Source organism: Thecamonas trahens (genome assembly GCF_000142905.1).
Source record: "Thecamonas trahens ATCC 50062 unplaced genomic scaffold supercont1.9, whole genome shotgun sequence".
Lineage (NCBI taxonomy): Eukaryota > Apusomonadida > Apusomonadidae > Thecamonas > Thecamonas trahens.
The window spans coordinates 54,263-67,222 of record NW_013657671.1 but is presented as its reverse complement, the minus strand read 5'-3'; the positions used below and the strand labels follow the sequence as shown (position 1 = coordinate 67,222).

Genomic DNA, 12,960 nt, shown 5'->3' with positions numbered 1-12,960 from the left:
ACGTGAGACGGGTACATATTAGGGGGGATACTGTGGATATAGAGCGAACAAGTTTTTCCCCCTTAGTAGCTCCCCCCTTTGTCTCTTTTAGGTATACTTTGTCTCCTCCGAAGAAGGAGGAGGAGGGGGGGGCGGTACAGCCGGTGTTGCGGTGCGCGTGTCCCCCCCCCCCCCCCTCCCAGCCCTCAAGCTCGACATGGTGACATAGGGACACAAGGACATATGCGGTGGTACTCATGGGGCGGAGGGGTTGTTGTGGCGGATGGTAGGAGACTGTGCTCAAATGGAATGCTGCGGTGGAGGCGTACAAGGCTGGCAACATTGGTGGAGCCATTCGTGAGTTTGAGGAGATCGCCGACTCGGCTAAGATTTGCTGCAACATTGGCTTGCTCTATCTGGAGCAGAGGAACTTGTCAAAGGCGATGGAGTACATGACCGAGGCTGTGGAGACCGACGAGTATCTGGCGGTTGGCTTTTTCATGCGCTCAGTCATCTGCTACTACAATGGCGACTATGATGGCTGTGTGGCCGATGCCGCCATGGCGCTGGATCGCCTCCGCGCCAACAACTTTATCGACTACAAGCAGCTCGGACTCGAGTTCAAGCTCCATCGCTGCGAGGTCATCTTCAACCGTGCCCTTGGTTACGACGCCATGGGCCGCATTCCTGAGGCCGACCGGGACATGACCGAGGCCTCGTCGCTCAAGGCCGAAGATTACCACTCGATCATCGACTCAACCAACTTTAACGGCGTCCCGTTCCAAGTCCCTACAGGCATCATGTACCTTCCGCCGGCATCGTCCAAGTACAAGTACGAGATGCCCAAGAGCCGCAACGTGACGCCCGGGCGTGCCCCAGCCCCGCCGCCTGCCCGCGCCCCGGCTCCGGCTCCAGCGCCCGCCCCGACCCCGGCTTTCTCGCGCTCGGCCAAGCCGAGCTCTGCCGGCCGACCCGCAGCTCCCCCGCCGACCTTTTCGCGTACTGCCAAGCCGAGGTCTGGAGGCGGCGGTGGATCGACGCCGCCCTGGGGCGGACGTGGCGGACGCGGTGGCGGGCGTGGTGGCGGGCGCGGCGGCGCTGGCGGCCCGTCGTTCTCCCGCGGTTCCAAGCCCAAGCCCGCACCGCCCGCACCGGCACCGGCACCCAAGTGGGGTGGTGCGGCCCGTGGCGGCGCAGCGCGCGGCGGCGGAAGCGGCGGTGCGCCCAAGTGGGGTGGTGCGGCCCGCGGTGGTGGCAGTGCTGGGCGCGGTGGCGGCGCCACTGGCGGCGGCGGATGGAACAAGCCTGCCCCGCGTGCTCCGCCTCCTGCTCCGCGTGGTGGTGGTGGTGGTGGTGGCGGCGGCGGCGGCGGCGGCTCTGGTCGCCGGGTCAAGGTCAAGTGCCACTTCCACGACACCCGGGTCATTGTTGTCACCTCGGACATTCCGTTCACCGAGCTCGAGCAGGCTGTCTTCCGCAAGTTCAATGAGAACAACCTCATCCTCAAGTTCCGTGACGAGGACGGCGATCTGGTCACCATGTCGTGCCAGGACGACCTTGATCTGGCTCTGGAGGAGAACCCCAAGCTGGAGCTGTTCATCGACCAATAGTCAATCCATTGTCCCTTTGTCCCTGCCTCCCACTCTTGCGCGCTGAAAAGAATTCCCCCTCCCCCCTGACTGAATGCCCTCATCGTGGCGAACGATGAACCATCTCGTAGTGCTGCACAAAAAAGAAGAAGAAAAAGCAAGGCGAATCGTCTCCTGATTGCCTCCACTGCGCAGTTGTGTGGCTGGCGGCCGACTCGGCTGCTTTCTGTACACCAAAAAGTTTGAAATTTTCGTGTGCGCGCGGCTCGCTCGCCGCCACTCCGCCAGTCGACGGATTGGCGAGACAGTACGGCCGGCGTGTTGGCGGACAAGGGTGGGCACACCTCACTCTCAACCTGGTGTGCAGACATGGAGTATTGCGAGATGCGTGGGCGCGGACGGAGCAGCCTGCCGAAGAGCGTGCTTGTGGCTGGGGACGAGGTCGACTCGCTCGATGCCTCGGGCAACAGGCTCTCGCGCAAGGCGCTCACTCGCCTCGCAACCGACCTGCCTGCTCTGCGGGTGCTAATTTTGAACGACAACAAGCTCTCATCGATCCCTCGGCTCGACCGCCTTACGGCTCTGCAACGAGTTGAGCTTGCCGGCAACAAGCTCGATGCCAAAGTGTGGGACTCGCTCGCCGAGTGTGGTTCCCTCAACTCGCTCGACCTCGCCCGTAACAAGCTCAAGAGCGTGCCGGACGATCTCCACCTTTGCCATCCGCACCTTACCTCGCTCAGCCTTGCCGGCAATGCGATGCGCAAGCTGCCGCCACGGGTCTTCGCCAACGCGCACGGCCTGCTCCATCTCGACGTCTCACACAACCAGCTGCGCAAGCTCCCGCGGAGCTCCCATCATCACTGATGCGGCTTGATGCATCAGGTAACCGGCTCGCGACACTTCCTGAAGCCCTCTCGGGCCTGCATGACCTTGTCTGGCTCTGCATCTCGCACAACGAGCTGACGACACTCCCGCGGGCGGTGGCGAGCCTGGAAGCGCTCAAGCACCTCGAGGCATCGTCCAACAACATCTCGCGAGTCTCCAAGGCCTTTCTTACCGCCCGCGCCGACTCGGCCCTCGTCATGCTCGAGCTCTCCGGCAATCCTGTGGCGAGCGGAGCGCGCGGCGGTGGAGTGGCCAACACCCACGCCAGCATCACCAAGCTCCTCGCTCATTGCGTCCAGGCGCGGACCGCAGGCACAGTCATCTTTGAGGAGAACCTCGCCGGATCGTCGGAGAGCGATGGGGCTCGCAGCCGGCGGAAGAAGCGGTCGCGTGCTCCGCTGACCGAGATTGCAGTCAACACTCGAGCGGAGCGCGGGCGCGGGCGCAGCCGCGGGCGCGACCGCGGCCGCAAGGTCCACAACAAGAAGCCGCTCTTTGGTTCACTTATTCGCATCGGCGAGCTCTCAGGCTCGTCATCGTCGGCACTCTCGGGCTCGTCGCTCTCCAGCGCGACATCACAGCTCGCGTCGTCGTCATCGTACTACTCGTACTACTCGGACACAGAGCAGAGCGACGAGTCCGGATCGGAGTACTTGCAGTTCACCGAGTCCGAGTACTCCGACGAGGGTGAGACGGTGACGGGTGGTTCGTCATCGTCCATGCTCGGCTGGCTCAAGCGCAAGTTCCGGCGATCGCCAAGCTCGTCGTCGGGAGCGGCGTCGCCGACTGCACTCAAGCAGTTTATTCCGTTCAAGAAGCTTGCGCTGAAGGAAGTGCTTGGACGTGGCAAGTTCGGCGTTGTCCACGCCGCGGATTGGAAGAAGCACGGGCGTGTGGCGGTCAAGATCATCCACGACGGGTCAACGACACCGACGGCGCTGTCGCCGGATCAGGCCGAGGCGGTCCATGAGGCGTTTGAGAAGGAGCTGGATGTGCTTGCGCGAGCGTGCGCGGCGTCAGACCGGGTCTGTGAGCTCAAGGGCTCGTCGGTCACCAAGGAGGGCTTCCCGTGCCTGGTCATGGAGTTGTACGACGGCGGCTCGCTCCGCAACGTCCTCAACGAGCACCGCGGCAAGCTCCCGCATGATCTCTTCCTTTCGTTTGTCAAGGACATGGCGCGCGGTGTTCGCGACATGCACCGCATCAACATCGTCCTCCGCGACCTCAAGCCCGACAACTGCCTTGTCGACTCCGACTCGCGGGTCTTCCTCTCCGACTTTGGCATTTCGCGGGTGGTCGAGGAGACTGCCGGCCTTCACACCCGCCAGATCGGGACGCACATCTACATGGCGCCCGAGTCGTTTGCCTCGTCCAAGGTATCGTCCGAGTGCGACATCTGGGCGCTCGCCTGCTGCATCGTCCACCTGTACTCGGGCAAGCGCCCGTGGCACCACGTCCCGCGTACTGCCTTCTACCAGCTCATCGACACACAGCACCCGCTCATCCCCAAGTCGATGCCGGCTCCGCTTCGCAAGCTCCTCCGTAAGTGCTTCCGCCACGAGCCCGAGGCGCGACCGACCGCCGACGAGTGCTATGCGGTCATTGCCGAGCTCTGACCAAGTGAAACATACCTGTATCCTTCGCCAGCCGCAGTGCGCTACGCATGCTTTCCGAGGAGTCCAGCCCGTTGGGAGCGCGACGGCGCGTATGATGCGAGCCAGGCCGCGGCGACGGCAAACGCCATCGGGACGAGGACAAAGACCTTGAGGACGCGGTAAAACGCGTCGTGGGCCACAAGTCCAAGCTCGGCAGCACCTGACGTCATGCCGCGGGCCTGGACTCGGGCCACAAGTGTGACCGGGCCTCGGGTGGTGATGGCACTGAGCGGCATGTCGAGCTTGACGGCGCCGGGGGTGGAAACGGTCGCGGTGTGGATGACGTTGTCCGAGTGCCCGAGTGTGACCACAACAGTGTAGCCGTTTTCAGCCGGCGCGACGGCAAATGCGTCGTGGATGTAGAGGTGGAGGCGGACGGACCACCCGGCGGCGGCAGCAGGATTGGCTTCGGTAAAGACGATGCCAAGGGCGCTGGCGAGCGCGGCGGCACGGGTCTCGACATTGGTCTCCAGGGCGAGGATGCGGCCCGAGAGCGAGGCGCCAAAGAGCGTGACAACGCCCGAGGCATCGGCATCGGCGGCCTGGAGGGCATGCGGCAGCGTCTCGCCAATGTCGATCTTCTCCACACAAGTGTGACCCGACGATGCCGACGCCTCGACGACGTACACATAGCCATCACGAGCCGGGACAGCGACGACACCGGGGGCGAGCGGCGTCGGTGCAGCGGTGATGCGGCCACCAACACGGAGCGGAAAGTGTGGACGGGACTCACCGGCGGCAAGGCTGAAGGCCCAGAGGTGACCCGAGGTGGAGCCGAGAACGACGTCGAGCTCGCCGTCGTTGTCGGCGTCGGCCACAACCAGCGGTGATGGGTTGCCGGCGACGCGGGCATGCCAGAGGCTAGACGCGGTGGCGCCGGAGAAGAGAACCACGTTTGAATTAGTGTCGGCGATTAGGAGCGCGAGACCCGGTGAGCCGGCGACCGGCGAAGGGACGAGGACTGGAGCGACATGGACCGAGTCAAAGAAAACCGGATACGGGGCGTGAAGCTTGCGGGTGGCGAGGTCGAGGACGTAGATGGCACCCATGGACGTGGCGACAATAATGTCGTTGCTACCGTCGCCATCAACGTCACCGACCACCATCGGTGCGTAGATGCGGGCAGTGTACTGTGAGTCCGGCTCATAGTACGAGGCCTCGACAGGGACAACGTCGAGGATCTCGTCGGTGGCAAAGGAGACGAGCGCGACGGCGGCGACAGCCATCGGCGGCAAGTCGTCGGCAAAGAACGCGGCATAGCGGCGCTCGCTTGGCTCGGCAAAGTAGGAGACGGCGACGGCGACAACGTCACTGAGCGGAACGGCGAGCGGCGGGGCGAGAACGTGGGGATCAAGCAGGCGCCACGCGTGGCTCGCCGAGTCGGGAGGAGCGCGCGGGCGAGCGCGGCGGGCGCCCGGCCGCGGCAAAGACTGCGGCGGCAGCCGGTGGGCCGCGGCGTACTTTGCGTAGGCCGGGGAGTGAAGGTCGACCGCGAGCTCGGCATCGGCCGTCGCTCGCGGCGGGCCGTAGTCTGCGTCGATAAAGGCCATAGCGTGCGGCGACGAGGCCCAGGCCGCCAGATCGCTGACAGGCTGGCGAGCAGGAGCGACGGGTGAGGATGAGGCAAGGACGACATGGACCTCTGCCCCGCCCGGCGGAGCGTTCAGCAGCGGCAGGTGATGGCGATCGACAGCAAGCGGCGGGAGAGCCAGAGCAGAGCCCCGTCGCAGACTGCCCTGTGCACTGATGATGAGAGCTTCACCAGAAGTAGTAAAGATAGCAAAGTCACCCTTCGGAAGCGGTAGCGGCGGCGAGTCGAATCGCAGCGCCGAGTCGGCCATGTTGAGCGGCCAGAAGCCCGAGAGCGGCTTGCCATCCGGCTTTGCGAGAGCATAGAGCGAAGCGGTGGGCGTGGGGACGATGACAGCATCTGCAGTGATGAGGAGGCGAGCATGAAAGCCAGCCGGATCAGCATCGTCCAGCCAGAGCAGATCCAGCTGGGCCTTGCACTCCCTCCCACCCACCATGTTCAGCAGAGCCGCCGAGGCGTCGCCCAAGCTGCCCTCCTCCACGCCCGTCCCGCGCACACGCGGCAGGTTGCGGTACGGTGACGGGGTGGGTGGTGGTGGACCGGCCTGGGCCAGAGCCAGGGCGAGTGTGAGTGTGAGAACAACAGCGAGGGTGGCGAGGAGGGGTGCTGGCCGCATGGTGGCGTTGAGTGCAGTGTCGAGGGGTGTGGGCAGAGGCGGGGCGCAGAGCGGGCGCGACGGGCTGAGTGGCTGGTCGTACGGCTGGCGGGGGTGGGTGATGGCATGAGATCGGGGGCTGATGGGGGCAGTGGGGATGGGTGGAGGGGGTGTATGGTTGTGGGTGTGGGGTGTGATGGGTGCGGGGAAGGGGTGGGGGGCGTAATGCACAGACGGCGCCTTTGCCGCGTCGACGTCGACGACTTGTGCTCGACTGCTGTCCCGTGGGGCAACACCTGTCTCTACAGCGGCAGCCCGCGACCATGTCGATCTCCTCTGCTGCCCTCTACCTCGTGGTGATACCCACCGTGGCCCAGAGCCCGTTCTCCAGGGCCGTGACCATTGCGCAGACTCGGCCCAAGCTGTCGTCGCAGGCGGCGCTGGCGGTGGCGGCCACCTCGCTCGGCGGCGCGTTTAAGGCCGCTCCGGTACATCTGGGCGCGATTGGAGCCTCACTGGCCACACATGCCACACTACGGGCACAATCGGAGGTACTAGCACGCGCTCTGATAGCCATCGGTCTGCCAGGTGTTGGAGCAACCTGGCTGGCCTCGCTGGCCTGCGATGCCGTCGCAGCAGTTGTACTGAGCCCCGTGGCGGCCATCGCGGCCTGGTGTGAGGCAAGTCTGTCGACTGATGAGGTTGCAAAAGCTGCTGCATGTGCTCCGGCTGGTCAGAGCCAGCACTTTGAGGCGACTGTGGCTTGGATGGCGGCGGTGCGCAAGTTGTGGGCAGAACGCGGCGTCGCAAGTCTCCTCGTGGGCATGCCCGAGGCCGTGGCTGGGCGTGTGGCCTTCTCTCTTTTCAGAGCAGGCATGTGTGCCGTGACGGGCGGCGCATCGCTGCCGATCCTCGGATCAGCGACGCCGTTGATCTGCAATCTTGCCTGCTCGTTTGCCACCATCCCGTTTGAGCTTGTCTTCAAGCGGCGAGTGGTCCAGGCGCTGACGTCTGGCCACGAAGCCGACGGACTCGCCATCGCGCAGGATGTCGCACAGAGCGAAGGCGTCTCTTCGTTCTGGTCAGGCTTCCGGCTCGTCCTTCTCCGCGCCAGCATCTCGCTTGCCTTAGTGGCACCAGCGATCGCACTCTCAGCAGCGCTTCGCATACCAGCGCGCCTTCGCACGTAGGACCATGCATGAATTGCATAGCATGGCTGGTACCAACCGTCGCAACTGGAGCCCTACGAGCGCCCACAAGGATCTGAGCTTGCGCGCGATAGCCGCGATGGCCGCAATATCCGCGCGAGGTGATCCGAGGTATATATGACGAGTACCAAGCCATTGAATGTGATTGTTCGAGAACCATCAAATGCCCATCATGTTCGACAAATCCAAGCACCGATGGTCTTGCACAGCCTCAGCCGCGTCTCCGACTCACAAGCTGGCTGGTGGGCTCTGCGGCGAGTGTGCGGTGGCAGCAGGTGAGCGGCGACTCGGCACACTTGGCGCGAACCTCGGACATGTTCCAGAAGCTCAAAGCGCGGCTCATAGCAGACGACGACTCGAGCATGGGGGGCGAGGACGGAGGCGCGTTGCTTTCGTCTGCCGAGGTACGTGCGCTGGGGGATGTACGTGTCCGTAGTGGTCATGGGCTGCCTATGTGTGGAGGGCGGGGAGAGGGTGGCGACCCACTCACTGGTGATGGTATATGGGGGGGGGGGGGTTGGGGGACACATCGGGATGTGGTATGTGGCTTGGTATGTTGACGGGGATGGTGTGTACGTGTGTGTGTGTGTGTATGCGGAGACAGAATGACTTTGAGAAGGCACTGGCGCAGCAGGGGTATTCGGTCAAGTCGGCGCCGCGGCAGGTGGTGGTGGCGTACGCCCAGGCAAAGTCGCAGCAGTATGCCATGCTTGCCACAAGATACCGCAAGGTCAAGACGGCAAGAGCTGGTGTGGTGGCGGCGGTGTCGGACTTTCTCCCGGCTGGGGAGTTCCGATCGGTGGCAGAGCTCAGGGAGATGCTCGATGAGTATCAGCGGCAGCACATGACGGTCGAGCACGCTCTGCGGCAGGAGATCGTCAACCTTACGGAGAAGGTCCAGAGCGGCGAGGGATCGGGGGCGAGCAATGCTGCCGAGATTGCAGCTTTGGAGGCGGAGAATGCCGCACTCAAGGAGCGGACGTCCAGCTCGCTCGGAAAGGCCAAGTCCATCATCGAGGAGCAGGACCGCCGGATTCGCGATCTGTCGGCTGCAAACGTCGCGCTTCAACAGCAGCTGAAAGTTGGAGCGGGTGGGAGCGAGGGTAGCTTGGTTGATGTTGAGCGGGCCGAGCTGGAGGACAAGCTGGCAGCTGTCGAGGCCGAGTTCCAGCAGAAGCTGGCAGCTGCTGAAGCTGAGCAAGTCGAGCTGGAGAGCAAGCTGGCAGCTGCCGAGGCTGAACGGGCCGAGATGCAGGGCGTGCTGCACACCGCTGATTCCGAGCTCCATCAGAAGTTGGAAGCCGTCGAGGCTGAGCGGGCCGAGCTGGCGAACAAGCTGGCAGCTGCCGAGGCCGAGTTCCAGCAGAAGCTGGCAGCTGCTGAAGCTGAGCAAGTCGAGCTGGAGAGCAAGCTGGCAGCTGCCGAGGCTGAACGGGCCGAGATGCAGGGCGTGCTGCACACCGCTGATTCCGAGCTCCATCAGAAGTTGGAAGCCGTCGAGGCTGAGCGGGCTGAGCTGGAGGACAAGCTGGCAGCTGTCGAGGCTGAAAGTGCGGCGCTTGAGAAGAAGCAACGTGAGTCCGAGGCGGCATACTCAGAGCTTCAGTTGAGGCTAGATGGCATCGAAGAGGTGAAAAATGGGCTGGAGGAGCAGCTGCAAGCCGTTGTTACCGAACGCGATGCTGGTGTTGCTGGTGCTGTTGAGGCAGACGCCGCTATGACCGCGATCCAAGCCGAGCTGAGTGACGCTGGGTCGCGAATTCGCGACCTGCGCGACGAAAACAAGGAGCTGCAGGCGCAGGTTTCCGCGATGGAGCACAGGCTCGCAAGTGTACGCGCAGACAGTGAGCTCCAGGATGCCCGGGTGACCGAGCTGGAGGCTGATCTTGCGAATGCGCGTGCTGACGACTCAGCACAGCTAGCAAGCATGGCTTCCGAGCTGGAAAAAGCTCGCGGCGAGAAGGAGGCGCTCCGCCGAGAGTTGCTGATGGAGCAAGCGCGTGTGCGTGAGCTGGATCAGGAGCTCGAGCAGACCCGCGCCGAGGCCGAGATCCAGCTCGCCGCGGCTAAGGATCAAGCCTCCGAGCTTGAGGCCCAGCTCGCCACAGCCCAGTCTGAGACCACTGCAGTTAACGGCCAGGTTGTGGCCTTTGAAACCCAGCTGACCGAGGCCGACGTCCGCACTGCGGACCTTGAAGCCCAGCTCGCGGCTGCGTCCGAGGCAGCATCTGCTCAGGTGACTGAGCTCGAGGCCCAGCTCGCTGCTGCGTCCGAGGGAGCATCTGCTCAGGTGACTGAGCTCGAGGCCCAGCTGGCCACGGCCAAGGCGGAGACTACTGCGGCCAAGGAACAGTCGGCCGAGCTCGAGGCCCAGCTCGCGGCTGCGTCCGAGGGAGCATCTGCTCAGGTGACTGAGCTCGAGGCCCAGCTGGCCAGGGCCAAGGCGGAGACTACTGCGGCCAAGGAGCAGTCGGCCGAGCTCGAGGCCCAGCTCGCTGCTGCGTCCGAGGGAGCATCTGCTCAGGTGACTGAGCTCGAGGCCCAGCTGGCCAGGGCCAAGGCGGAGACTACTGCGGCCAAGGAACAGTCGGCCGAGCTCGAGGCCCAGCTCGCTGCTGCGTCCGAGGGAGCATCTGCTCAGGTGACTGAGCTCGAGGCCCAGCTGGCCAGGGCCAAGGCGGAGACTACTGCGGCCAAGGAACAGTCGGCCGAGCTCGAGGCCCAGCTCGCGGCTGCGTCCGAGGGAGCATCTGCTCAGGTGACTGAGCTCGAGGCCCAGCTGGCCAGGGCCAAGGCGGAGACTACTGCGGCCAAGGAGCAGTCAGCTGAGCTCGAGGCCCAGCTCGCGGCTGCGTCCGAGGCAGCATCTGCTCAAGTGACTGAGCTCGAGGCCCAGCTGGCCAGGGCCAAGGCGGAGACTACTGCGGCCAAGGAGCAGTCGGCCGAGCTGGAAACAAGTTGGCGTCGGCAACAGCCGATCTCACGGCTGCCAACGAGGCCTACGCAATCCTTGACACCAAGGCCAAGACCTCGCTTGCCAAGGCACGCGACATCATTTCGGGGCAGGATGACCAGATAGCGTCGCTCACCTCGGACCGCGACGCCCTGGCCGAAAGTCTGCGTGAGCTGCGCTCGTCGTCTGCCAAGCGTACATCCGCCCTCGAGGCCTCTCTTGCTGAAGCGGAAACCACCGTTGCCGACGCCACCACCCGCCTCGCGACCGCTGATGCCCACATCGCCGAGCTCGAGACCTCGCTCGCCGACGCCACCACCCGCCTCGCGACCGCCGACGCCCGCATCGCCGAGCTCGAGACCTCGCTCGCCGACGCCACCACCCGCCTCGCGACCGCCGACGCCCGCATCGCCGAGCTCGAGACCTCACTCGCCGACGCCACCACCCGCCTCGCGACCGCCGACGCCCGCATCGCGGAGCTCGATGCCTCTCTGGTGTCGGCTGACTCTCGCGCAGCTGCTGCAGTCACCGAGCTCACTGAAGAGCACGATGCGGTGGCGGCCGACTTACAGGCGCAGCTCGAGGACGCGCAGACAGCGGTCAAGGCCGCCGAGCTCGAGTCGACAGCACTGACACGCAAGCTAGACGTGTTGCGGAAGGAACTTCACGGCAAGATGACCGATCCATCGGCGCATGCTGCCGCGATGGATGTTTCACCCGAGGAGCTCCGCGAGCAGGTCATGATGCTCACTGCCGAGCTCGACTCGCTCCGTGCTGCGGCCAACCGCCCACCGTCTCCGCCAGCATCGCCACCGGCCACTATCACCCCAGTGTACGAGGCGCCGCCAACACCATCGACCCCCATGGTCATCGTGCCGACTGCGGCACCTGAGCACGCTGACACCGCTGTCCGCCAGAAGTACCTCAAGGAAGCCGTACTCGGCTTTATGACCCAGGACAAGGGCCGCGACGCCATGATCGAGGTCATCGCCACCATGCTCGAGTTTGAGCCAGCCGAGACCCAGGCAGCCAAGGCCAAACTCAAGGCCGCAGCTTCGTGGACGCCCAAGATGTTCCGCCGCTCGTGAGTAACAACCATGACCTGCCGCGTTGTGCAGGCGCCGTGCCGTCTCGCAATACTGTGACCTCACCACTGAACAGATGGCTGCCACAAGTGGAACCAGGTCAGCCAGGCGCAGAGACCAACACTCCACTCACCCACCCACACTCACACGTACATACACTCCACACATCCCGGACAAGAGAGAGAATGGAGATTGACGGAATGTGGGTGGCCATTGGCCTGGTGGTCATCATGGTCATCCTGCGCCTGTTGCGGGGAGGAAGGAACAGCCAGTCGGCAGGAAGCAACTCGGGGAGCAGTGGCGATGGAAGCAATCGGTTTGAGACCATCGCTGACAAGTACGGGAGCTTGGAAGAGGTCCAGCAAGCGCTGAGAAAGTCCGGCCTCGAGTCATCGTCGCTCATTATCGGCATCGACTACACCAAGTCCAACGTCTACAACGGCGCTGCTTCGTTTGGCGGCAAGTCGCTGCACTGGATCGATCTCTCGCACGCGCCAGACTCACCGGTCTACGTCAAGAACCCGTACCAGCGGGTTATCGAGGTCATCGGCAGGACCCTGGCCGACTTTGACGACGACAACATCATCCCGGCATTTGGCTTTGGCGACTCGAGGACTCGCGATCGTGGCGTCTTCCCGCTCAGGCCCGACGGGCTTGCCTGCGAGGGCTTTAATGGCGTGCTCCACGCGTACAACGAGGTCACGCCGCTGCTGACGCTCTCGGGCCCGACGTCGTTTGCACCGCTCATTTACCAAGCCATTGGTATTGTCCGCGAGGAGCGGGCGTATCACATCCTGGTCATCGTCTGCGATGGGCAAGTGGTCAACGAGCGCGAGACCCGCAAGGCCATCATCGACGCCTCGCATCATCCGCTCTCCATTGTCTGCATCGGCGTCGGCGACGGGCCATGGGACATGATGCACGAGTTTGACGACGGGCTCCCCGCTCGCGACTTTGATAACTTTCAGTTTGTCGAGATGGATGCCGTGCTCAAGGCAGCTGCTGGCGCACGCAACCCCGATGCGGCCTTTGCCCTCGCCGCCCTCATGGAGCTTCCCGACCAGTACCGCGCCATCTGCCGTCTCCACCTTCTGTAGCCAGCGACGTAGCTCATCAACCTGGCAGGCCAACTTGAATCGGTTGACAACCGACCGAACCTGTTTCCGTTGTGTGTCATCAGTTCCTTCCGCCCGCTGTCCTAGACCGTCCCACTTGTCCCACTTGTCACCGAATACCAACAGCAGAATGTCAGGGAAGAAGGGAGGCAACATCTTTGATCGTCTCACCGATCCCAGTGGCTACACTGGTGCCCACAAGGAGCGCTTCGATGCATCCGGCCGTGGCAAGGGCCGTGCTGGCCGCATGGAGTACGTCGATCCCCATCCCTCGTCCCCCCCCCCCCCCCACGCCGACACGTTAT

General features: G+C 64.0%; 6 protein-coding genes across 6 annotated transcripts in view; 5 read left to right on the top strand and 1 right to left on the bottom strand.

Annotated features, from left to right (window-relative positions):
* The window catches only part of AMSG_02238 (NCF2 protein), a 1,990-nt gene extending 260 nt beyond the window's left edge, over nt 1-1,730 (top strand). Inside the window, exon 2 of the mRNA XM_013905334.1 lies at nt 270-1,730. Coding sequence (XP_013760788.1) covers nt 270-1,589 — 1,320 coding nt within the window. The 3' untranslated portion in view covers nt 1,590-1,730. The remainder of the gene's footprint in view (nt 1-269) is intronic.
* A 207-nt stretch (nt 1,731-1,937) lies between these two features.
* Nucleotides 1,938-4,090, top strand: AMSG_02237 (serine/threonine protein kinase; the record flags this gene model as incomplete). The annotated part of the gene is made up of 2 exons (XM_013905333.1): nt 1,938-2,381; nt 2,417-4,090. 2 exons carry the CDS (start codon nt 1,938-1,940, stop codon nt 4,067-4,069), a joined length of 2,097 nt encoding a protein of 698 aa, XP_013760787.1. The 3' UTR covers nt 4,070-4,090.
* Nucleotides 4,091-4,110: 20 nt separating this feature from the next.
* On the bottom strand, nt 4,111-6,135 carry AMSG_02236 (uncharacterized protein; the record flags this gene model as incomplete). The annotated part of the gene is made up of 1 exon (XM_013905332.1): nt 4,111-6,135. One exon carries the CDS (start codon nt 6,133-6,135, stop codon nt 4,111-4,113), a length of 2,025 nt encoding a protein of 674 aa, XP_013760786.1.
* Nucleotides 6,136-6,809: 674 nt separating this feature from the next.
* On the top strand, nt 6,810-7,661 carry AMSG_11701 (uncharacterized protein). The gene has a single exon (XM_013905540.1). The coding sequence runs from the start codon at nt 7,062-7,064 to the stop codon at nt 7,482-7,484; it is 423 nt and encodes a 140-aa protein (XP_013760994.1). The 5' UTR covers nt 6,810-7,061; the 3' UTR covers nt 7,485-7,661.
* A 143-nt stretch (nt 7,662-7,804) lies between these two features.
* Nucleotides 7,805-11,562, top strand: AMSG_11700 (uncharacterized protein). Its single transcript, XM_013905539.1, has 4 exons — nt 7,805-7,906; nt 8,107-8,546; nt 8,610-10,465; nt 10,582-11,562. The coding sequence occupies exons 1-4, from the start codon at nt 7,817-7,819 to the stop codon at nt 11,541-11,543; spliced, it is 3,348 nt and encodes a 1,115-aa protein (XP_013760993.1). The 5' UTR covers nt 7,805-7,816; the 3' UTR covers nt 11,544-11,562.
* Nucleotides 11,563-11,670: 108 nt separating this feature from the next.
* Nucleotides 11,671-12,960, top strand: part of AMSG_11699 (uncharacterized protein) — a 2,907-nt gene continuing 1,617 nt past the window's right edge. Inside the window, exon 1 of the mRNA XM_013905538.1 lies at nt 11,671-12,907. Coding sequence (XP_013760992.1) covers nt 12,522-12,907 — 386 coding nt within the window. The 5' untranslated portion in view covers nt 11,671-12,521. The remainder of the gene's footprint in view (nt 12,908-12,960) is intronic.

Coding starts and splice junctions, on each gene's coding strand:
- AMSG_11701 (XM_013905540.1), top strand. CDS start 7,062: ATGGCGGCGGTGCGCAAGTTGTGGGCAGAACGCGGCGTCGCAAGTCTC.
- AMSG_11700 (XM_013905539.1), top strand. CDS start 7,817: ATGTTCCAGAAGCTCAAAGCGCGGCTCATAGCAGACGACGACTCGAGC. Junction 7,907..8,106: donor CGTTGCTTTCGTCTGCCGAG/GTACGTGCGCTG, acceptor ATGCGGAGACAG/AATGACTTTGAGAAGGCACT. Junction 10,466..10,581: donor CGAGCTGGAAACAAGTTGGC/GTCGGCAACAGC, acceptor ATGACCAGATAG/CGTCGCTCACCTCGGACCGC.